This window comes from Scyliorhinus torazame, chromosome 20 (assembly GCF_047496885.1).
Source record: "Scyliorhinus torazame isolate Kashiwa2021f chromosome 20, sScyTor2.1, whole genome shotgun sequence".
In the NCBI taxonomy this organism is placed as follows: Eukaryota; Metazoa; Chordata; class Chondrichthyes; order Carcharhiniformes; family Scyliorhinidae; genus Scyliorhinus; species Scyliorhinus torazame.
The window spans coordinates 6,303,966-6,329,366 of NC_092726.1; the positions used below are offsets into that span (position 1 = coordinate 6,303,966).

General features: G+C 47.1%; 1 protein-coding gene across 1 annotated transcript in view; it reads right to left on the reverse strand.

Annotated features, from left to right (window-relative positions):
• Positions 1 to 25,401, reverse strand: part of LOC140396833 (phosphatidylethanolamine-binding protein 4) — a 646,458-nt gene that overhangs the window by 431,818 nt on the left and 189,239 nt on the right. Inside the window, exon 4 of the mRNA XM_072485589.1 lies at positions 168 to 266. Within this exon, the coding sequence (XP_072341690.1) occupies positions 168 to 266 (99 nt within the window). The remainder of the gene's footprint in view (positions 1 to 167; positions 267 to 25,401) is intronic.

Sequence of the window (25,401 nt, forward strand, 5' to 3'; positions counted from 1 at the left end):
GATAAGAAATTGTGGCTGCTGGTTGGGACAGCTGTACTTCACTAATGGAGACATCAAGCTGCTGCAAACAGTTTAGTTAAAGCACAATTACAAAAACAAACCTCAAAGCATTTTTCAAAAACATGGAACTCTACATTGTGAATACGTTATGATCAGACACCACTTACAAGGATGTTGGTCACCAACCAATGTCTCCAGAAACGGTATATTGGATTTTCCTTGCTCGGGGCATCAGAATCCACCATTATTAACACGTAGTTCATGTCCTGTTAGATAAATATGGTGGACACAATTAGAAGCATTACCATGCACCAACACACCATCAATCACTACAGCACAACCATGCAACTTTGAAAGCTATCAGAATGGATCAGGGGCGAAATTCTCCATCTCGTGCCGCAGGTAACAGAGAAGTGAAGAAAATGGGACTTCACCCAATGCTCCAGATCCCTGCTGGATTATGATTAGGATCAAGGTCCACACCGGCGGGAAGATGCAAATGGGTCATCAAGACCCATTTGCATCTACTTCGCAGGCCGGGCACCATATTCTCCGGGCCCACATGATTCTCCGCTCCGGGAATCACATGGATGAGAATTACTACTGCTACTGCAGCTGCAGGACCTCACTATTGGGCTTTCCATTCTAAATGGTGGCCCAATAATGGGATTGCCAAGTGAATCCTTCACAATACTCGGCATGCATAAATTTAATGGCATAGGATGAGGAATCGCTTCCTTATGCAAACACAATCAGGTGCAATTCTGCTCTGGCAGGACCGCACTGCTGGAATTTACCGGCTGTTCATGCCGGCGGGATCTTCCGTCCCCACGCCTCCGGGGTCCCGGTGACAAGGGGCGCATTCAACGGGAAATCCCATTGACAACTGCGAGACCAGAAGATCCCGCTGGCTGGCTGCCTCCGTTGCTGAAAACACACGGCGGGATGCGCAGAAAATCTTGCATAATCAATAAGCAGAGTTTTTGTTTTAAAATATAATTGCAAAGCAAGCTTTTTCCTTGCAGCCAAATTCACAGAAAATAAATGGGTGCAGATATTTGGAAATTTATATTTTGCAATTTGCTCACAGCCGTTAATTGCAGACATGGCTGCCAGAATTCTCCAGTCGGAGCGATTCACTTTTCCCATCGGCAGCGCACCCCCCACTGCCGTGGGTTTCCTGGCAGCGGGGGGCATTTACAATGGGAAATTCTATTGACAAGCGGCGGGAAGATAGAATCCCACCACCAGCGAAAGGCACGCCACCAAGTGACGCAGCTGGGGGGACCAGGGAATCCTACCCTACGGTTACAAATAAAGCCTGTGAATTTGCAGTCCAGGTTGGCAGCTGAACCCATAATTTCACTCTCTCTCAACCTGTACCCGTCAAAATTCAATATCTAAATTCTCCAGAAGATGGAGAAATAAACATGTTGGTTTTCTGACGGATCATCTCATTTCCTCCCAGGATCAGTATGACAATCCTTGAAAAAGCGGTTCTGCAAAGTTCCCTCTGATCAAGTGCCAAATCTGCTGCTGTTTGTCCAAAAGAAAATTATTTCTGAAATTAAGGAGCTTACAATGTTTTGCTGTTTGCAAAGATCTGAAGGACATTCATTCTTGGTTACGACAATTTTTTTTTTCGAAAACAAATGCTCCTTCTTTGGTTGAGATTTATATTTTTGTTCAATATGTTAAAGTGAGGCCTGCAAACGCCCAAAGTTGTGCTTTTACTGTTCGTGTTCAACTGGGTCTCTCACCGTGATTGACAACCAACATTTTGCCAAAACTATTGAAATTCAGTGACATGTCCAATGAACAGAAACAAAAACGTGGAGTTTGCATTTAAATCAGGTTTCAGGAACAGTCAAGGAACCTGTGATTCAAATCGGATCATGTCATCTCTTCCTTCCTTTCACATAGTGATAAAATGTCTATCTTGCACTTGGCAAGCCTTCAAGCTGAAAAGCAAGGACTGTATTGAGTGCGAGTGCAACATCAGTACATTTTTTCCCTTCTCTGATTCTCTTCATGTTCCTAGTAGTTCTGAACATTCAAAGGCTTACTTAATCACATCACCCTTCTCTTGTTCACTCTCCACCTGTGTGTGGAAGAGAAAGATGTATTTTCTTTCTTTCCCAAGGTTGTTGAGGGAGACATTGATTCAGGTGAAATAAATCTGTTGAAAATGCAGCAAGCAGCAGTGAATGTAAAACAACCATTATTCTTCCAGCAGCAGGTGGAATTGCAAAACATGACCTGAGTTCAATTAGGTTCTGCCCGAAGACACGGCTAGTAACCACCTGATCAGGCATTTAACTATTCGGTCTGCAGTTATTCTTTATGATAGTTTTCATGTCTCATTATCAGTTGATCCATCATGATTCCATGAGTAATCCAATATAATTGGTCATATGGGAGCACTGAATAAATCGCCAATTAACCACACCATCTTAGACCGTGAAATACCACTTGATTATCTTGAAATGAATCAAGAACATTTACAAACCTTTGAGAATGCCAACAACTTGGAATTGCAAGGTTTCTTTAGAAAACCTTGTTGTGATAAAATCAACTTGGAAAATATTATATTTTGATGTTCCTCAAAGCAAGAGTTAATGCCAGAGATGTGAAATGTTGCCAATTTAGCGCCAAGCAATCCAGGCTGGGGTTATTAATCCTCCAGCAAATTACACATCACACACCTCCTGATCTATTCAAGAGGATGTTGTCTGACGGTGCAGGCAAACATCCCAAATGCATTACTCCCATTGCTTGCTCTGGAGCAGTGCTGAAGCATCGGGATTAGGGCTGATGTAATCGGTTGTGTAGGATTCTCCCAAGAAACTTGGAAAATACATAAAATCTTATTCAGCCCTAAACCCAAAAGAACACATCCCAATTTTCTAAGTAACAATTTTTCGCACTAACCATTTTAACAATTGGTTTGACTGATAGATTGGCAATTTGTGCTGGAGATACATTTAGATTTCAACAAGAATATCTGAACTTATTTCACACAGAATCTCTGCAGTTCGGAGCCGAGCATTTTAAATGCATCATTCTGGGCTGAGTTTTGTCCTCGATCCCAGAACACAGCATACTAGCTCAGTCTCTTGGGCAGCACAGTGGTTAGCACTTCTGCCTCACGGCGTCGAGGTCCCAGGTTCAATCCCGGCTCTGGGTCACGGTCCGCGTGGAGTTTGCACATTCTCCCCGTGTTTGCGTGGGTTTCACCCCCACAACCCAAAGATGTGCCGGGTAGGTCAATCTAAATTGCCCCTTAGTTGGAAAAAATTAATTGGATTATGGGTGACCTTATTTCCATGAACCCTGCTTCATTCCATATCTCTGAATACACTTTCCTAATGGAAATCTATTAATCTTACTTTTGAAATGTTCATTGTCCCCAGCTTCAAAGGTTTGAGGGAAAGGTGAAGAAATACTTTGCCTTTGTGGTAGTATCCCGGTCTTTGAGTCAGAACTCCCAGTGAGTGGAGATTCTAAATTCGGCACGGACAGCCAATCGAGTACTCGTGCCTGTACCCCAACCTCATTGTGTGATTTGTAAAAACCAATAGAACCTTCCTGCCATATAGGACTAACCACCAAGTACTGGGATGAATATGGTCTGACAGGCGATTAATGTTGTGGCCTGTCAGACTGCTAATCCTTTCACAACCTCGCTTTGTTTTCCAAAAGAAGAATATGGTGGTATGGGCTAGAATTCTTCATTCCCTGCTGCTGAGATCGGCAATCCCGATCGGCTGGAGAATGGAGCATTATCTGAACCACGGGCTCTGTGCCAGGTGCCAGACTCACTGCCATTCTCTGCTCCTCTGCTGCCAACTGCAGCATGCTATCTGCCCCACCCCGGCAGGGACATACAAAAAGGTGATCTTAATCAATTTGAATCTGCTTAACATCCGGGAGCCATGTGGCCGTGATTTGTTGCAAGCCTTTAGAAACAGGGCCCAGGCGCCATGGCCTTTGCGGGAGAGCGAGGTGGTAAGGAAGGTTTTCTCATTATTCTGGCTTGCAGCTCTAGAAGCATTTCAATCCACCTTATGGATGTGACTTACATGTTCATGATTGTTGAGACTGTTTACTGCTGGCAGTATCCTGGAAATGCTCGGAGGTCTCCTGGTCCTGTGGAGACCCCTCCAGCTCAAGGAGGCCACATTGACGAATGTGATATAAAATAGTTACTTTAGAGATATTAGTTAATGTAATGTAGAAATAAGCCACTTTGATTCTGGCAGTTAGGGACAAAGGGATTTGAGACCGCATGGAAAAAGCAGGAAGAGGTGTGTCTATGAGAGTGATGCTGCATTGATAGGGGCCAGAGAAAGGGATTGGAAGTGAGCCAATCAGAATAGATCAAACAGGTCAGGAGGGATATAGGCTGACCTATGGGCGTCGAGTATGTGAAACTTGATACCATTTGAATTGATTTGCAGAGATCCCTTTGTTTCTTTGTTCATTCGCTTTCTGGGATATAGGAAACTGGATGTCTCTTATATTTTTATGAAATGAATCAAGCTTGCAAGCTAAATAAATAACTTCTTTTTACGTGCGAATCCATCTCAACTTTTATTGAGGCCAGACTGACAGAGAAAGAAATTTGGGAATCAACATTTGGTGCCGAAAACCGGGATTTCTCAGGGCGATCCTGATCCAACTGCGAAATCAGAATTAGACTGATTATGAACAGGAGGATGGGGAACAAAGGGCCCTCAATGTAGAACTGGAAAACGACCGCGCATTGATTGTTCCCCTCTTCTTATTGTCTGATTAGTCTGGTCACTCGCGGTTGGCACAGAAAGACCGCCTCGACGAAATCACAGGTCAGTCTGGGGATTAGCAATTTAATTGATGGGATTTCAAATTGTTGTTTCGGCTTGGGTTAGGGTTTTGGGTTGATGGGACATCTCAAATGATGATTCAATTCCAAGTATAAGGGTTCAGAGGCTGATGGGACTTCAGTAATGAAGGTTCAGTCTATTATATGGGTTCAGGGGCTGATGTGACTTCAGTAATGAAGGTTCAGTCTATTATATGGGTTCAGGGGCTGATGGGACTTCAGTAGATGAAGGTTCAGTCCAGTATAACTGTTTTTAAATCTGAAGATGGTTCAACTCTATGTGTGAGTGTTTTAAATATATAGTTGATTAAGCTAAAATTGTCTCCTTGGACTGTATTGGCGAAAAACGCAGTTCCGAGGTCTAGTTGAGATTGTGAGGAATGCTGCATATTGGTTGAAGCAGAAGTCTCTCAAAGGGTTAACAGCAGCAGGCGAAGTTGAAAACAGACAGTGCTTCTCACTCAGGCTTTGAGATAACAGCAGCAGCCGTAGTGTAATCGGATACCTTTCCTTTGAGTCAGTGAACACCAGCAAAGTTACGTTTTGAATTAATTAAAGGAAACCAGTGGGTTTCTCCACCTCTTTGATAAAAGTTATTATTTTCGAAAGCAATTGATTGAAATTGCCAGAATCTTAAGTTTTACTTACTTGAAATAAGGTTTATCTAATTTTATCTGGAGATTAATAGAAACTTAAAGAAGATCATGGACACCATTTTAAAAAGTGTCAATCTGGAGATGATAGTTGATTTTGCTAATACTTATGTGTATGTAAAAGAAAAAAAAACTTGTTAAAAGAAAAATTGTTAAGATAAAGAAATAATTAAGTTGTAAATGTTATACAAGTTTGTGTTAAGCAAATTGTAAATTTAGTTCTGAGTTGAGATCAGAGCTAAGCTTGCAAGTTGCAGTAATTCAATTTGAATTTTCAAACATTTTTAAGTTTAAAAAAAAAGAGCAAATAGAGAAAAGGACACAGATCTTGAATGCGTTGAATAGCACATTTCAAAGGCCCATAAATCTTTCTGTTATCTTAGACCTAAAACCTAGGAAAACTGAAGAGCCAGGGGAATTTCTGGAGCGTTTTAATGAAATCTACCGGGGGCAGTCAGGCGATTTGCTGTATCAAAATGGTCAGAATTCCCCTCAATACTGTGCTATGTTAATGCATTGCCTACCACCTTCTGTGGTTACTGCTGTGAAATGTAATAACATGAATTGGACAGAGAACGACCCTTCCCAGATGGCAAGGGCAGTCAGATTTTACTGGAAGGAGGGTGTAGGCCAAGAAGGAGGCTCAGTTACAAAGGTTAAGACTGAGTATGTAATGAAAAAGGATGATCTGCGACCCCAACAAGCAGCAGAAATGGTAGTTTACCAGCAGGAGCCCCAATATAGTGACTTTGGGTGGGTGGATCAGCGAAGAGGAGGATGAGACAACAGTGCTATATTTCTATCACCCCCCAGTGGTGGACGTTAGACGTTGAACAGTCACTGCATCACGTTACCCTGACCTATGACAGAACTGGACGAAACAGGGAGTTGGAGGACAAATACCGGCCATTACTTGAGACCGAATGGCCAGTCAAGGTTACAGCCACAGTCACGGGAAAAGAAGTGCTATTTTACAGGTGTGGAGCATGATGGAGTGGCTACGCATCGTCTGTCTGATATTTGGCCTCCCTTCGCTTGGCGTGTTATTGGCGATGGACATGGAAAAGGGGAATATTATCTATCTGTGTAGCCCCAACCAATCTACAAGGATACATCACCTATGCAAAGGTGATGTTCTTCGCTGCCCCCATATACGAGGACATGGTATCGACTCATGGAAGGTCATCAAAGTTAAGGAGAATGCAGGAGTCATGAAGCAGTTGCACCGGTCCCGGCAATGGGAAGGGAACATTATATGGACATTGCCTTGTTTTCGGAATACATGTAAATTTGATTTTGGATGTGTTAAGAGTGGTACAATAAAGGTAAAATCAGGCTGTCAGAAGAGTGTAGGAAGAGGCTATGAGAAAGAGAAAGGGACTAGAGAGAGGACGGGACGTATGAGAAGGGAAGTACAGCTAGAACGTAGGTTACCGGGAGATACACTTAAGTTAATTAAAGGCCAAACTGAGGAAAACCCGGGTAGTATGAATCTCTTCTACCAGATTTACCACCGTCTGTATGGCCAGGGACGGGTTGTCTGCTACCCAAACCCCGCAGCGGTGTCTAGGTTATTTTCTGTTTCACCGCTTTGGGGCACTCCCCAAACGGTGGTTCATTGTCAGCATTCCGAACCACTGCCCGATCAGGTCACTCTTCCTTACGATCCGGGTTCAGCACCACCGGCTATTTGCCTTGCCCTTCCTCGGGATAATTCCCATTCACAGTACGATAGGCTGCGACGGTGGAGGGCGTACATACCTAGCCACTTCACTCCCAATAGGGATTCCCGGTCGTACGAGAATTGCTTCAGCAGTGAAGGATATGGCTGTTTGCTGGTAGAGGTGGACACAAATATAACATGTCTGTTTCCCACCTGTACGGACAGGAGGTGCCATATCACCCAGGCGTCTGGCCAATGCATTTGTTACAGCACCACTTGCGTTCCATTGAACGCCAGCCTCCAGCTCCTCTGTGGCTGGGCGAATGTCTCTTATATCACTGTTGGGACTAGGGCTTTCCGCATTGCTGGGCGGCCCGAATGGCATTTCAAAGTTGGATAAACTGGGAGGTGTGGGGGGTTCCTTGGCTGTCAGTGATCGGAATTATTTTATTTGCGGCCTTACCATCTTGGGAAATGAAACCTTGGGAGCCCTCGGGGCAATAACCAAGGAGTTGTCTCAGCTACGGTTGTTTGCAATGCAGAACCGGTATGCTCTTGACTATCTTCTGGCCCGTGAGGGTGGGGTATGCGCCATAGTACAGGGCAAGTGTATCATGGGAGTTCAGGACTTGACCGCTAACATCACTAAATTTATGGATCGCATACGGGATCACTTGGACGGGATGCAGGATCCTGGCTCTTGGGGTAACTGGGGATTTGGAGGATGGAAGGACTGGTTGATAAATATGGCCATGTATCTAGTGGTAGCTATCGGCTGCATCTTTGTGGGCCTGGCCATCCTTAAATGTGTGATGGGTAGAATGCGGGGTGCACTGGATCAGATCACCGCCCCAATCACCGAAAAAAAATTTAACTGTTAAAATCCATGAGGGTGAGGCAGATGAAGGGGGGCTAAGACAGGAATTGGAAATGCAGCGACGGATCTTTTAGATGAGGAACCGTATCTATGGATTGGATAGTTCGGTTATCATGGAATGATAAAAGGAGGGAATGATGAATGTGATATAAAATAGTTACTTTAGAGATACTAGTTAATGTAATGTAGAAATAAGCCACTTTGATTCTGGCAGTTAGGGACAAAGGGATTTGAGACCGCATGGAAAAAGCAGGAAGAGGTGTGTCTATGAGAGTGATGCTGCATTGATAGGGGCCAGAGAAAGGGATTGGAAGTGAGCCAATCAGAATAGATCAAACAGGTCAGGAGGGATATAGGCTGACCTATGGGCGTCGAGTATGTGAAACTTGATACCATTTGAATTGATTTGCAGAGATCCCTTTGTTTCTTTGTTCATTCGCTTTCTGGGATATAGGAAACTGGATGTCTCTTATATTTCTATGAAATGAATCAAGCTTGCAAGCTAAATAAATAACTTCTTTTTACGTGCGAATCCATCTCAACTTTTATTGAGGCCAGACTGACAGAGAAAGAAATTTGGGAATCAACAACATGACGCCTGTGCAAGATGGTGGTGCACCTGGCACCGTCAGGGTCAGGAGGACGACAACTCCCAGTAGCCGTCACCTGCCCGAACCTTCGATGCCTCTGGCTCGTTCCAGAGCTCGACTGGAAGCTTGTGCGGGATCTCGCAATCGTCCGTGCACAAGTGCATCCGATGTGATGGATGCCCTTTGCGCCCAGGCAGCAACCTACATTCACTTCAACCTGGACCAAGTCCACCAGGATGCCCGTGCTGCCATGGCTGGAATGCCTCAGGTCCAGGGAGTTATTGATAGCACGCATGTCACCCTCAGAGTACTGGCTTGACATGGGGTGACCTTCAAAGGAAGGACTCCCACTCCCTAAAGGTGCAGTTGGTGATACCCAGGCAACATGCACAATGCTTACGTCCTGCGATACTCGGAGGTTCGGGGCACTTTTGAGGCTCTCCCTCCAGTAAGAGGATGGCTAGTGGGTGACAAGTGTTAGACGTTTAGCTGCTGTTGTATAAAGAGTCAAAGGTTCTGCTCCTTTTCCACAAACACCTTTAATTTACTTCAACAGACTCTGCACAAACCTCTAACATCACATCACCTGACACAAAGGCCACCTGAAGCCCCTTTACATATCAGTGTCAATTATTGGATACTTAACATAAATGAGACAACTAATTGGAATGTCTCATAACCCATAATTTACAACAAGGCCTACCCTCTTAGGTCATGGCTGAAAACACCTGTGGAAAGGCCCCAGACTGAGGCCAAGAACTGTTATAGCGATGCTTACTCAGCAACCAGGAACTTCCTCGGGCGGTGCACCAGCTTCCTAAAGATGTGCTTCCACTGCCTGGTCCGCTCTGGTGGGGCGCACCAATATAGCCCCAGAGGGCCGCGTGCATCTTGGTGGCCTGCTGCATCCTGAACAACATCACACAGCAGCAGTGTGACAAGCTGGAAGAGGGGGAAGAACGGCAAGCCTTGTCGGATGAGGATGGTGTCCAGGCGAAGCCAGGCGAGGACCCGCACCTGGCTCGGCAGGCCGCTGAACTTGTCCCGTCGCACTCAGGACAACCTGATCATCTCCTGGTTAGGAGGCCAAAACACTGGCAGCTCTGCGGCCCTCGTCTCCACATCCCGCCACCTTCCCTCTCCCTTAGCCTTTCACCCCTTAGAACGTAGAACATACAGTGCAGAAGGAGACCATTCGGCCCACCGAGTCTGCACCAACCCACTTAAGCCCTCACTTCCACCCTATCCCCGGAACCCAATAACCCCTCCTAACCTTTTTGGTCACTAAGGGCAATTTAGCATGGCCAATCCACCAAACCTGCACATCTTTGGACTGTGGGAGGAAACCGGAGCACCTAGTGGAAACCCATGCAGACACGGGGAGAACATGCAGACTCCGCACAGACAGTGACCCAGCAGGGAATTGAACCTGGACCCTGGAGCTGTGAAGCCACAGTGCTATCCACGTGCTACCGTGCTGCCTTTCCAACAACCACAGTTCCCCTCGTCACTTCAAGGGCCATCTCAACATCATATCAAGGTGTTGGGCCTGGGTTGGCAATATCAGGAGATGTGTGTGTGTGTGTGGGTCGGGGGGGGGGGTAATGGTGAACATGTTGGGGCTCATTAACTGTGGATTCTGTCTTACGAGGCAGTCGCATACAGCGGCTCCCATGGCAAGCTACTTTGCGGTGAGGGTGCGTGCACGTGGGACATTAATATGTCTGAGCCACCCTGAGAACCAACCCCCCCTCCACCACCACCACAACCCGGCCGCTGCCCAATACCCAGCCCTTCCTGCTCACCTGTGGAACTGAGATTAGTGGAAGATCGGACTGCTGGGAAAAAAATATTTAAATAGTGTGATTACAACACGAGCCCCCTTCACCCGACTATCTAAGATCAACTACACCCATGCCAACTTAATTGTTCTCTATCTTTCTTACTTGTCGTGCTCTGCCACTCCTAGTTATTGCCCCAGACAGCACACCAGGAGTGCAGGCAACCTGCTGCTTGTCCTGCCCTATGCCCTGTGATGCCCTTGTCCGCTGTGCTCTGGAGCGCCTGGGCCTGACTGATGCTTGAGTATCACAGGTGACGACGTGTCTCCATGTTCTGCCCACCGGCCGGGGGGGGGGGGTTTTCAGCACCTCCCCTGTGGAAGGGGCCAGCATAGGCCCCACCCCTTCCTCCTCCTTCGGATGCTTGCTGGCCCCCCGGGTTACTCAATGGACAGAAGGGAAACCACGATGAGGCTCCGGTGGCCTCACCTTCACCTGGTCCTACCAGGCCCGGAAGCCCGACCTCGTCTGAACTATGACATCGATGCCCTCAACCATGGAGCTCTGTGACATGTCAGTCACAGAGGGACATGACCGAGGCAATGAGGAGGCAGATATGAGGGGTCAAGAATGCGAGTGATGCCACTTGTGGTTCCTGACTCAAACTGCTCATATGAGGTTATTCAACTTTTCCGGCATTGCATGCGGATCCTTTTGGTGAGGCTGCCAGCCCTCATTGTTTCTGCCACCACCTCCCAGGCTTATTTCACTATACCCGGCTTCCGTCTCTGCCCCACACTAGGGAAGAGGGGGCCTCTCTTCTCCTCAAAGGTATCCAGCATCCTCTGGTTGTCAGCATTCAGAAAACTAGGAACAGGTCTTTTCCGACATCCTGCTGACTGTTTAATAGCTGCTCTGGCTTGTCAGCCTCTCAAAACTAATCCCGACCCCACAAATCCATTTACATGACACATCCAGTTAGCCATTTACGTACTGTGAATCGCTCCTCGCCGGGGCTCCCAGCGGCAGCTTGAACTTGCTGTGATTCTCTGATAGTGGGAGCACTTTTACAGCCAAACAAAGCATCCCGGCCAAGGAAACAACTGTGTACATCTAGCAGACCTATGGACTGGAATCTTGCTGATGCATGCATGGTAGCGACATGTACAGCATACAAGTGTTCAGTGTGCACATTAAAGTTTGCACATCTATTCATTTTCAAAAGTCAAACTTGGGATGTCTGTTTCTTTTTTTGCACTTTGTTCATACACAGCACTGTTAGGATAGCGGACCAGACCCCAGCATTTGTTAGGACGCCGCACAAGAAACCCAAACAATTATTTTAAATTTGTAAAACTGTGATGAAAGGATGCTTCACCCAAGGAGTCATTGATCTGACCAATAGGTATCATTTATGTTAAAACAAACTTTAATTTAAACACAGAATTAACAACATTAACATCAAAGAAATAGCTTTGCAATTATCAGTTAAGCAGTTCTTAAACAGAAGGAACAACTTCAACTTACTATCTATTCCTGCTCCTCACTCCAATTAAGCAATCCAATGCAGTTCAAATGCCACTTATTAATAAAGTTAACAAATAGATTACTTGCTTAGTTATTTAGACCTTTGGAGAGAGAGAGACCCTTTCAGGAGCAGAACCAGTACATTCCTGCTCAACCTCGCAGCATTTGGAAAACCTGCTGTACAATCTAAAATCGTTCTGTCTCGTCAGACTCAAATCCTGTGGCAAACTGCCAAAAACTACAGACAGTAGCTTTGCTCCTCGTATTAATTACATCTCTGTATCCCACTAAGATGTCACATGACCTGCTTAGCTTGGACTAAATACAACCTCTCATAAATTATCTACTATCCAGGGAATCTCCAGCGATCGGAACAACGTCCCGTTAGTCTTCTATATGTAAACAAGCAAATGCACGCAACTTTTACAACTTCTTAATTACAGCTTTGGCAGACACACAGTCTGGGTACCTTAACTTAGGTTCTTTAATAATATTACTGCAACAAATTTATACCTTATCCCAGTCTTTTAAAAACCCTACTGCACCAGATGCAAAATACAAGTTCTTACATTCATCACAATACATGCAAATGATTTTCATGCAAAAAAAGCACACTAATTCAGGCTAAAAGAAACTCTTTGCCTGTCCCAACAGCCTTTTGTTGGTCACAGGAATGATTTTATGCTGCAACGACTGAAAGGCCAAGAGTACAATTTTTTGTACAACAACACACATTCAGTTGAGAACAAGAATGTCTTCCTGCTGGTGAGATAACAGCACACATTTTACTGGTATAGATTTGTGTTGCATGAAGTCTAAACATTTTGTGGGCACAACATATTGTGTGAGTAAAACTTCACAGTATTAATGACTGACTGCCGGCAATCTGCTAAACCATATGATGAGTTGATCATTTGACATAAAACAGTGTCAGCTTTGCCACTTTTCTAGTAACAGGACGAGACAAGACTGGGATCCTCTCTGCATGCACTGTGCGCAATTAATCGCAGATTAATTAAGCACTCTCAGTTTGGACTTTTGGAAGAACTCTACATAAAAATGAAAACTGCCCTTCGCAGTATTCTCTGATGTGTCAAAAATCATGTACAATTTATGGATTGTTTCATGCCTAACAGTCGAACAACTTAGACATGTTTTGAACTTGATGTGGAGTTGCCATTTTGTTATAAACAGGAAGTGACTTATTTCCAGGTTTAAAGCTGCAATGAAATATGAGAGAGAAAATGTGCTAAATATATCAAGCCTGTTCTTTATGCAAATCATGTGCAATCAAAGTTATCATGAGCTCCACCCAAGTCAATAAATCTTCAGATGCAAGTTCTGAATAAATAGTCAAGGGACCCAATTGCATCCCATTAACTCATCTCTCCGAAGTCATTATTTAATGCTGATCTGCTGCTCGTCACAGACATACATGACCAACCACCAACTCTCCCAGAAGCCTTGATCTCCCAATTCTTTCGTTTTTATGTTCGCTGTCAGGTTGTGGGTGACATTGGGAAGATTTAGTATTTGTTGTCTTTTCCTCATTGGCGTCAAGTGGTGGCGGTGAGCCTTCTCCCTGAACTGCTGCCGTCCACAGAACCACAGAAAAATTATGGTGCTGAAAGAGGCCATTCAGCCCATTAAGGAAACAATCCGAGCCTATCTAAACTCTCCTCATAGTTGCAATTTTTGAAACCCCAGCAACATTCTTGGAAATCGCCTCTTAATTCTCTCCACAGCAATTATGTCTTTCCTGTAACGTAGTGATCAGAACACAAAACCCCAGCTGTGGCCTGACCAGTGTTTTATACAGTTCCATCACTGCACCCCTACCTTTGTATTCAATCGCCCAATGTGCTTTCTTTACCATGGTGTCCACCTGTCCTGCCACCTTCAGAAACCTGTGGACATGTACTCCAAGATTTCTCACTTCCTCAGCCCTTCTCAATATTTTCCCCTTTATTGATTATCCCGTTGCATTGTTTGCCCTTCCCAAATGCATTAACTCACACTTTTCCACATTGAATTCCATTTGCCACCTCTCTGCCCACCCAACCAAACCATTGATCATAATTCTGGAGTTGACAGCTATCAGCAAGAATTCTCCGGCGTCTTGCTGGTCCCGCTGGCAGTGCCCCCACCCACCCGTGGGTTTCTCGGCAGTGTGGGGTGGCTACAATGGGTATTCCCATTGACAGCGACGGTAGCAGAGAATCCCGCCACCAGCGAATGGCACGCCGCCCACTGCTGCTGAGAAACATGCAGCTGGGGGACTGGAGGATCCCGTCCATCCTCTTCACTATCAACTACAAGGCCAGTTTTTGTGTGCTCTGCAAGTTTCCCAATTATGCCACCCACATTTAAGACTAAATCATTAACATTTACAACAACAGCAAAGGCTCCAACACCGAACAGCGGAACTCCACTGGAAACTGTTTTCCATTCACAAAACATGCATTGATTTGTTTTGTTTCCTGTCAATTTTGGATTCACCCTGCCACCTTCCCATGTGTCTTACGAGATCTAATTTTTCTCACCACCTGCCATGTCGGACCTTGTCAAATTCCTTACTGAAATCCATGTGGACAATTACTACTGCACCACCCCCATCAATCCTCCTTGTTACTCCCTCAAAAAACTAGCAAGTGAGACATGATCTTCCTCTAACAAAGCCTTGGCGAATGGTGCATCTGCAATGTCTGGGAATACAATACTGATCAGAAGCAGTATGTGGAAGTCATGATGATGGTTGATTGTAAATCAATGTTCCCGTGGCATTGCTCCTCTTGTTCTTCTGGGTTGGAGAGGTCACAGGAAAGCGACTTCGGAAACAAATCTGCTGAGTTACATACCTTCTGTAGACTGTGCATACTACAGCCACAATTCACTCATGATGAACATGGGGGGCAGGTGAAACAGATGGGAAGAGGAGGGTGGGTGAGGAAGAGTCTTAAATAAAATGGCAAAAGTGCTTTTTCAAACAAACTCTCAAGGATAGTATCAGTCTTCTCTCGTGTCCTTCTGGCTGAAATCCTGCACACAAGCATAAATAATTATGTGGCTCTCTCTGAAAAGGGTTAACTGGCACAGCTTCAATTGTATTCGCTGACAGTCTATTTTGTAGATCCATGACCAGGAAAAAAATTGCATGGGAACAGCTGTAAGCCATTCAGCCCATCAGGCATGGTCTAGGTTTCAATTTCATCATGGTTGATTTGCACCTCAAGTTCCTTCACCCACCTTTGCTCCAAATACCTTGATCAGCTTGAAAAACCTACTTGTCTCATTCCTGTGTGCACCAATTATCTTAATCTCCATAGCCTTTTGGAAGTGAGTGTTGCCGCCTCTTTTTGCCTCTGTTATTGCCTCTTCTGATAAAAATGCTTTGGTTTTGTTGCTGAATCAAGCTCTAATTTTAAGACTATGTTCCATTGTTTCCTGACCAGAGGAAACAATTTCTCCACCGCTGCCCTTTCAAATCCTTTTAACATTTTAAATACCTCAATCAAATCACTCCACAATTTTTTATACACAAGGGAATGCAAGTCAGGTTTATTCAATTTGTCCTCATAACGTAAATTCATTTCATTTGTCTGGTGAATCTGCTCTGCACACCTTCCAAGGTCGCATATCCTCCCTGAGGTGAAGTGCCCAAAAGAGAACTCAATCTTCCAAATGGAGTCTGACCAAGACTCTACAACTGAAGCACAACTTCACTCTATATTGTATACAAACCCCCTGGAGACGAAGGCAAACATTCATTAGCCTTTTTGATTGCTTTTTATACCTGTCTACAAGCTTTGATGTGTGAAACTGGACTTGCAAGTCTTTGTTCCTCTATAGTCCTTAATTTCTCACACTATTTGAAAGTACTCTGCCTTCTCGGGTCCAATGTGGACGACCTCACACTTGCCCAGAGTGAACTCCATCTTGGCCCAGTTATTTTCTAATCACTTAACTGTCCACATCCCTTGCAACTTCCTACCCCCATACTTTCTGTCTCACCTAACTTCAGGTCATTTTTCTGATCTCTGGTCTTGTTTGAAACCTGTTAATTTAAATCCCGTTTCCTCTATTGACACAGGCCAAATCGAGTAGAGTGCTTACATCAACTTCATCTATGTCTCGCAGCATCTAAAACTTAGATCATGACCTCCCATTGCTTTCAATGGAAGAAATAATGAGGTGGAAAAAAGTTAATGTACTGTGAATCCCTGAGTTAAGTGAGACTCATTGTTTGGGGCAAAAATGGGTTGCTACTTTTTCAAAAGAGAAAATCTGAGTTTTTTCTCTCTCAAACACTAGTTCTTGGCTGAAATGGTCTATTAGTTGAGTTCCTGACCTCAGACAGAGAAACCTATAAAGAGACAGCAAGCAAAGGCAAGATATTTCCCTTAAATGAGCCATTATAATTTGAGTTACTCAAGCACAGAGGTTTAGGTCATTAAAGAAAAGTGCTGTACAGCCAGGATATTCTTTGGGGGGAGGTGGGATAGAAGGCATTGATTTTTTTTAAAGAGTGAGTTTCACGAAATCCTAAGTCGCAGCAGTTTAACTTTATTCACATTTGAAGCGCATTTTGCAAAGAACAGTCCAGTAAATATTTTAAAGCACGATTATACAAAAAATGAATAAGACCATTTTGTTCAAATTCAGAACTTAAACAAAAAAGTTTAGCCTTTTTCTCATTTCTACTTTGGTTAGTTAGTAGACTATTAGCTAAAGTACAGTACAGTCTGTTCTGAATCATTTTACTCAATTTAATCTCCTCCACAGTCAAATGCATTTGAAACTATCAAGAATAGACAGTAGTATGCTGATGACAAATAACACAAAAAAACAAAATTCAAGACAAAATTAGATTATTACTTATTTGCGAAGTGGTCCTGGTGCAGGTTATGAGGTAGAATATGGGGTACAATATGTGAAACAAAGCCTGCAACATAACTAAAGAAGGGGTGCAAAATAATAATCCATTATTCTGCATCATCTGATAACATAGGACCAATGTAACAGGATATGGTTCTGTATAGGCAGCACCCTTGCCTCAGATGATTGTGGGTTTACCTCCAACTCCATGACCTTAAATGATGGGGGTGATTTTGAGCCTGCGTTGGCCGTCGCTGTAAACGCCAACTTGGGCTCAAACCCCCCCCCCGCAAAAGAGTCGGGGAACGTGATTCTCACCAGCAAGATCTCATTTCCCCATTTTCCCTGCCCCTTTCCCAGGTTCTTGCCCAGAAAGGGTGAGAGCCTCATTTCATTACATTTTAATAAATTACAATCTCATTGAAGGGCTTCCCACCGACATGATGCCCCCTCACTGAATATTCATTCCACACGGACATGATGTCACTTCGGCGAGGTTTACATCAGGTATATAAAAACAGGAAACAGTTTGAGGGGAACCTGCTGGAGGCGGCAAGTATAGTCCTCAGAGGGAAAAAGGACATGCCCGCTGACACAGGTTGGCACATCCCTGGCAGTGCCGGGGTGGTTCCTCTGGGGATCCCCATTGTGTGTGTTGGGGCAAGAGGAGGGAAGGGGCACGGATGGGGAGCGTCCCAATACATCTGTGAGGGTTGGGGGGGGGGGGGGGCGTGCGGGGGTGAGAAGCCCTCGATACTAGTGTGTTGGGGGGGAGGGGGTGGGGAGAGGAGGAGAGCCCCCAATGCTTCTGTGGTTGTACGGGGGAGGGGGGGGCAGGGGAGCAAGTGCTCCTGATACCTCCATGGTGGGGTCACCCCGATACATGTGCGGGGGGAGGGGTCCTCTGGGTACGCAGGGATGGTGGGAGTGTTTATTTTCAGCGTGATGTACCATCAATGTTGACAGACGAGAGTCAGAAGAGTAAACTGTGGCTTTAATCAGCTAAAAGACACCTGCTGGCAGCCGGTCCCAGAATGAGGGCAGGGCTGGAGGTTAGCTACCTTTATTCTTGAGCCCGATGGGTGGAGCCAGCAAGGACAAACCCAGACATGTATCAAACAGTAAGAACAGTCAGTACCATCAGTAAGAACAGTATATACAATATAATACAGTGGTTCACCACATTCACCCCCTGTTAAAAAAGTCCAGCGGGGGTGAAATGGACGGGTTGAATTAGAGATCGAGTCTGTCGGGGGCTCTGACCTTCCGCTGTGATCGCCTCAGTCCCGGCTGTGGTGAGGACACTGGTGTCGGATGAAGTGTTGAGGCCTGCGTATCCAGGAGCGTCTCGTCTTCCGGATAAATAGCAACGGAGGGAGACGGTGTAGGGTCGTGAGTAGCAACAGAGGGAGACGGTGTAGAGTCGGGGTAATGGTGATGGTCGCTGGGGAACCTGCGGGTGCCAAGTCCCAAAGGGAGACTGTGTCATCCCGCACGTCATGGTGTGCCACGTAGGCATATTGGAGGTTAGCATGGAGGAGAAGGACCCGTTCGACCAGGGGATCCGACTTGTGACTCCTCACATGCTTCCGGAAGAGGACGGGCCCTGGAACCGTCAGCCACGACGGGAGCGAGACCCCTGAGGTGGACTTCCTGGGGAAGACAAAACATCCTCTCATGAGGGATCACATTGGTGGCGCTACACAGGAGCGACCGGATGGAGTGGAGCACATCGGGAAGGACCTCCTGCCAGCAGGAGACAGGGAGACTTCTAGACCGTAGGGCAAGAAGGACGGCCTTCCAGACCGTCGCTTTCTCCCTCTCCACCTGTCCATTTCCCCTGGGGTTGTAGCTGGTAGTCCTGCTTGAGGCGATGCCCTTGCTAAGCAGGAACTGATGCAGCTCATCACTCATGAAGGAGGAACCCCGATCGTAACGGATGTAAGTGGGGAAACCGAACAAGGTGAAGAGGCCGTGCAGGGCCTTGATGACTGCGGCAGAGGTCATGTCAGGGCACAGGAGGGCGAAAGGGAAACGTGAGTACTCATCAATGATGTTGAGTGGTAGCTCGGCCTGGCAATGCGGGAACGCTATTCAATGTTAATTGGTCCACTTAATGAGGCCTCATGCCGCAAATGCAGGTTCACCAGCCATTTCGCCGGGACCACACTTGCCAGTGCCCCAATAACAAGGTTGAGCAGCACTTAAAACACCTCTTCCACAGACAACCCCACTCAGCTGAAAGCCAGGGAGCCAAGTCGACCGGCCCCAAGGTTTGAAGACGCAGGCCTGGGGAGACGTCTTGATGCGGTGGAGGTCAGGAAGGATGTCCTGTTCCCCTATGGGTACCAGAGGGTGAGCCACAGGGCAGCAAGTGCCGTCTTGGATGAAGTGACAGTGGCCGTCAGCTCGGGAAGGGTGACCAGGAGGAGATCTGCAAGAAGGTCAACAACCTTCACTGGGCAGTAAGGGTGAGTTGACCTACATTCCCTCCATCTCCCCCACAATGCAACCAGTCCCCCTCGCTCCATCGATCACTCCAACCCACTCTTCACCGCCCCCTTCACCCCAGCTCTCCCATCACCCCAACCCTCCTTTCACCCCCCCCCTCCAACCCCCCCCCAACCCTGCCCTCCACCAATGTGAACCACACGTGTGGTTAACGATGCACTCTCCCTGTCCGTGCAGGAGCTCTCCTATGATCGTCAGAAGCGGTCCCAGATTGGCAGAGGGATGCCAGACATAAGAATCCTCATGACCTTCGCGGAACGGGCCCTGGAGGTTACAGGGGTGGCTGAGGACAGAGCAATCACCAATGTGGAGGTTGGCACATGCCGAAGAGGTGAAGAACCACTGGGCCCAGCCCGGAAGGACTGTCAAACGTGAGTTGTTAATGCCATACACACTGACCCATCCCTCCACTGACCATGTGTTCATTCGCCCACAGGCCCTCCAGCCATCCAGGGTGGCCCCTCCACTGCCTCCCAGATCACCGACGCTGCCACAGTCGATGCGTTACAGCTGTCATCCCCACCCTCCACCAGCGTAGATACACACACCTCAGTGGGCAGTCAGTGGACAGGCTTCTGGGGCACAATCCGCTGAGTACCACACAGTTGAGGATGCACATCAAGTGGAGGCAGGAACGCCCAGGTGCGACAGCAGTCGGAGGGCTGTTTGACTCCAGGACCCAGCTGGGTTCCAGCCTGATGCTGAGCCTCAGGAACAGGTTTATCTGCAGCTAATGGAGACGTTAGGGGGAAGCGGGTTATTCAGAAGGATATATCAGCTACACTCCAGCAGGTCCCACAGGCTACCGGTGCAGGAGATAGCAGCAGCAATGTGGCACCAAGGCCAATATTGCTAGGCCCAAAACAAATTCTGCCACCTGGGGATCCAGATAGCCACGGCAGGACACAGGTCCACAAGTGGAATCAGACTAGTCTGGCGGAGGAAGTTGAAAAGGACCTACAGAGACCTGGCGGGAAGGGTGCTGACGATCAAGATGAACATACTGTCCAAATTCCTCTTCCTGTTTGGATCCATACCGATCTTCATCCCAAGGCCTTTTACCAAAAATAGTCAAAATGATTGTGCCGTTTGTGTAGGGGGGTGGGGGGAGGAAATCTAAGAATCTCTAAAACAACACTGCAAAGGAGAAAAAGCATGGGAGGCCTGGCCCTCTCAAGCTTCCAAAACTACCACTGGGCAGCCAAGGATGAGAGAGTGAGGGGATGGGTAAAGGAAGCAAACATGGAATGGTGAGGATGAAAGAGTTCTCCTGCATGGGAACGACCCACTGAGCCCCCGCCACAACAACACTCCCACCCCCGCCAATGATGCACGATCAATTGCACAACTATGGCTTTATTACAGTCCGATGCGTGGCCTCCTGCTGCAGCTGGCGAAATGGCAGGGCACTGGAGGGCATGCATATTTATACAGTTCTCTGTGGGCGGAGCCAGCCAGCAGGAGCTACCGGCGAACCTGTAGTGCAGGTCCTACCTTACATCTCCTATTACAGTGGTTCACCACAGCCAACAAAACACTCAACTAGCCCAGTGGTAATAGCAACACTAAGAACCTAGAACTTCAGTTTAACCGAGGTGTCCACCATGGCCCTCATCTGCAGCTACCACAGGTTTCCACCAGCCATGCTAGACTCCACCTTTAAGTGGTGGACACAGGACAGGGGAGGTGGAGGGGGAACACTAGCGGTTAGGGACTTCTACACAGACAGACTTGCGACCTCAGAAGAGCTGACAGAGGGACTGGAACTACCGAATGGTCAGGAACTCCGACATTTACAAATCAAACACTTTTTCACAAGGAAATGACAAGGTACCCTCGGGCCCCGAGAGATTCAATGTTGGAGGAGCTAATGGAAGCGGATAGTCTGGAAAAGGGGAACTGTGGGGACATATAGGGATGACTTTTAGAAAAGACACGCTCTCCACTGGATCGAACCAGGGAGAAATGAGAGGAAGACTTAGAGGCGGAGGTAGGATGGGGACTCTGAAGCGAAGCACTGAACAGGGCCAACTCCACCTTCTCCTGCGCAAGGCTAAGCCTAATACAGCTTAAAGTGGTGGACAGAGCACACCTGACGAGAACCCGGATGAGCAGGTTCTTCCCGGAGGTGGAGGAAAAATGTGAACGGTGCAAGGGAGGCCCGGCCGACCACACCCACAAGTTCTGGGCCTGCCCCAGACTTGTTGGGTTCTGGACAGCCTTCTTCAAGGCGATGCCCGAGATTCGGGGGGGTGAAGGTGGGGCTGTGCCTGAGAATGGCAGTCTTCAGGGTATTGGACCAGCCAGAACTACATAAGGGCAAGAGGACCGATGCCCTTGCCTTTGCTTCGTTAATCACCCTCCAGAGAATCCTGCTCGCTGGCGATTAGCAGCACCACCCACAACTGCAGACTGGCTGGCTGATGTCTCCATATGAAGAAGGTCAAGTACATCATCCGAGGGTCGGAAGAAGCCTTCCTCAAAGACCCAGCAGAAGATGGCGACGGAGCATGGCGACTTTATGCGAGCTTTCCCCAACAGATTCACTTTTTACTTAACTTCTTCCGCATGAGTTCACTTCAGCCATTATCACAGTGGTCTACATCCCACCCCAAGCAGAAATGAGGAAGGCGCTGGACGAACTGTACACAGTTATAAACAACTACGAAACAGAACACCCGGAGGCCTTGTTCATCGTGGCCGGAGACTTCAACAAGGCCAACCTCAAGAGTGTACTGCCAAAATTCCACCAGCACATCTCCTGTCCCACCAGGGGCGACAACACTCTTGACCACTGCTACTCAAAAATCAAGGACTCCTACCGTTCCATCCCCCGACCGCACTTTGGGAAATCAGACCATAAGACGGTGCTCCCTCTCCCGGCATACAAGCAGAAACTCAAGCGGGAGAATCCAGCTAAGAAGGTCGTGCAGTGCTGGTCCGAGGAAACAGAAGAGCTCTTACGTGACTGCTTAGAGACAGTGGACTGGTCCATTTTTAAGAACTCAGCGACCAACTTAAATGAGTATGCCACCACCGTCACAGACTTCATCAGCAAATGTGTGGACGACTGCGTGCCAAAGAAAGCAGTACGTAAGTTCCCCAACCGGAAACCATGGCTCAATCGCGAGATTGACTCCCTACTGAAGGACAGGTCTGAGGCGTTTAAGTCAGACGACCCTGGCCTATACAAGAAATCCAGGTACGACCTCCGCAAAGCCATCCGGAATGCCAAGAGAGAATATCAAACCAAGCTAGAGTCACAGACAGACTCTCGGCGGTTGTGGCAAGGACTAAACAACATAACGGGCTACAAAGCGAAGCCGAGCAGTGTCTCTGGCAGCAGCGCACCCCTCCCCGATGAACTCAATGCATTCTATGCTTGGTTCGAGCAGGAAAGCAACAATCTGCTGTCTGTGTCCCAGCAGCCCATAACTCACCCATACCCACCATCACAGCTTCCGAAGTCAGATTGGCCTTTCTGAAAGTGAACCCTCGGAAGGCGACGGGCCCTGATAGGATCTCTGGTCGTGCACTCAGAGCCTGCGCGGACCAGCTGGCAAAGGTGTTTGCGGACATCTTTAACCTTCCCTACTCCAATTCAAGATCCCCACCTGCTTCAATAAGACCACCATCATACCGGTGCCAAAGAAGAACCAGGCAACGTGCCTCAATGACTACCGACCAGTGGCCCTGACTTCAGTCGTAATGAAGTGCTTCGAGAGGTTGGTCATGAAGCGCATCACCTCCATACTCCCAGAACGCCTTGATCCACTGCAATTCGCATACCATCGCCACCGGTCCACAGCAGACGCCATTTCCCTAGTGCTACACTCATCCTTAGAGCATCTCGACAAGGACTCCTACATCAGACTCCTATTTATTGACTACAGCTCCGCCTTCAACACCATAATCCCAGCCAAGCTCATATCAAAACTCCAAAACCTAGGACTTGGCTCCGCACTCTGCAACTGGATCCTCGACTTTCTGACCCACAGACCACAATCAGTAAGAATGAACAACAACACCTCCTCCACAATAGTCCTCAAAACCGGGGCCCCGCAAGGCTGCGTACTTAGCCCCCTACTTTACTCCCTGTACAAACACGACTGTGTGGCAAAACTTGGTTCCAACTCCATCTACAAGTTTGCTGACGATACGACCATAGTGGGCCGGATCTAAAATAACAATGAGTCAGAATAGAGGAGGGAGATAGAGAACCTAGTGGAGTGGTGCAGCGACAACAATCTCTCCCGCAATGCCAGCAAAACTAAAGAACCGGTCATTGACTTCAGGAAGCAAAGTACTGTACACACCCCTGTCAGCATCAACGGGGCAGAGGTTGAGATGGTTAGCAGTTTCAAATTCCTAGGGGTGCACATCTCCAAAAATCTGTCCTGGTCTACCCACGTCGACTCTACCACCAAGAAAGCACAACAGCGCCTATACTTCCTCAGGAAACTAAGGAAATTCAGCATGTCCAAATTAACTCTCACCAACTTTTACAGATGCACCATAGAAAGCATCCTCTCAGGCTGCATCACAGCCTGGTATGGCAATTGCTCAGCCCAGGAACGCAAGAAACTTCAGAGAGTCGTGATCACAGCCCAGTCCATCACACAAATCTGCCTCCCATCCATTGACTCCATCTACACCTCCCGCTGCCTGGGGAAAGCGGGCAGCATAATCAATGACCCCTCCCACCTGGCTGACTCACTCTTCCAACTTCTTCCATTGGGCAGGAGATACAAAAGTCTGAGAACACGCACGAACAGACTCAAAAACAGCTTCTTCCCCGCTGTTACGACTCCTAAACGACCCTCTTATGGACTGACCTCATTAACACTACACCCTGTGTGCTTCACCCAATACCAGTGCTTATGTAGTTACATTGCATACCTTGCAGTACGCCCTATTATGTATTTTCTATTGTTCCCTTTTCTTCTCATTTACTTAATGATCTGTTGAGTTGCTCGCAGAAAAATACTTTTCACTGTACCTCGGTCCACGTGACAGTAAACAAATCCAAAGAGTGGATCATCAGCCTGTTCCAAGACCTGTTCGATGCCAACAACGGATAAAACGGGGGTGTTGGGTGGGGGACACACAGGAACCACCAGGGCCACAGAAAGCAGACAGGGACGAGGGGGGTGGGGCACCCAAGGAAACGCCAAAGGGGAGCCCAGGGAGAGACCGACACGAGGGCCCCTCACAAAGCTATAAGAATAACACAAACATCAAAATAAACAATCTAAGGTGAAAGGATAGGACCCGGAGACATTGAAAAGGGGGGGGGGGGGGGGGGCAAAGCAGGGGTGCCAAAAAGGAACAATATGTAAATTAGAACCGTTTCATCCATTTCTTATACAGTGTAGAAATGCTAACTTCAATAAACACAAATATTTTTTCAACTCTTGACTTTAATTATGTACGATTGCCTTTTTTTGACAATAAAATTTGCCGTTTTTTGTGCAAACTTTTATTCTGAGTGTTTTGACTGACATCGCCTCCAAATCTGCAGTTGTGAATCTTGAGTTTATTGGGGGGGGGGGGTTCAAATTTGGAGTACCCAATTATTTTTTTCCAATAAAGGGTCAATTTAGCGTGGCCAATCCTCCTGCCCTGCACATCTTTGGGTCGTGGGGGTGAGCCCCACACAGACACGGGGAGAATGTGCAAACTCCACACGGACAGTGACCCGAGGCTGGGATCGAACCCGGGTCCTCGGTGCCGTGAGGCAGCAGTGCTAACCACTGCGCCACTGTGCCACGGTAAATTTTGAGTTCTTTTATCCACACAAATACATCATTGGAAGGCAACTGCATGCTCCTAGTTTCTGTCATCAGTTGATGCTCACCCGCACCTTTGCCACCAGTAAATAAATGCATAAGCAAGATGTATAAATTCACCAACAATAAAGACCCGACCGGATAAACTGGGACAATAACCAGTTCAGACAAATACTCGGAATATCAGCAGTTTTTCTGGCAGCTGTTTTATCATTTGTTTTTTGAAATTCATTCAAGGGATGTTGCTGGTGAGCCCAGCATTGCCCATCTC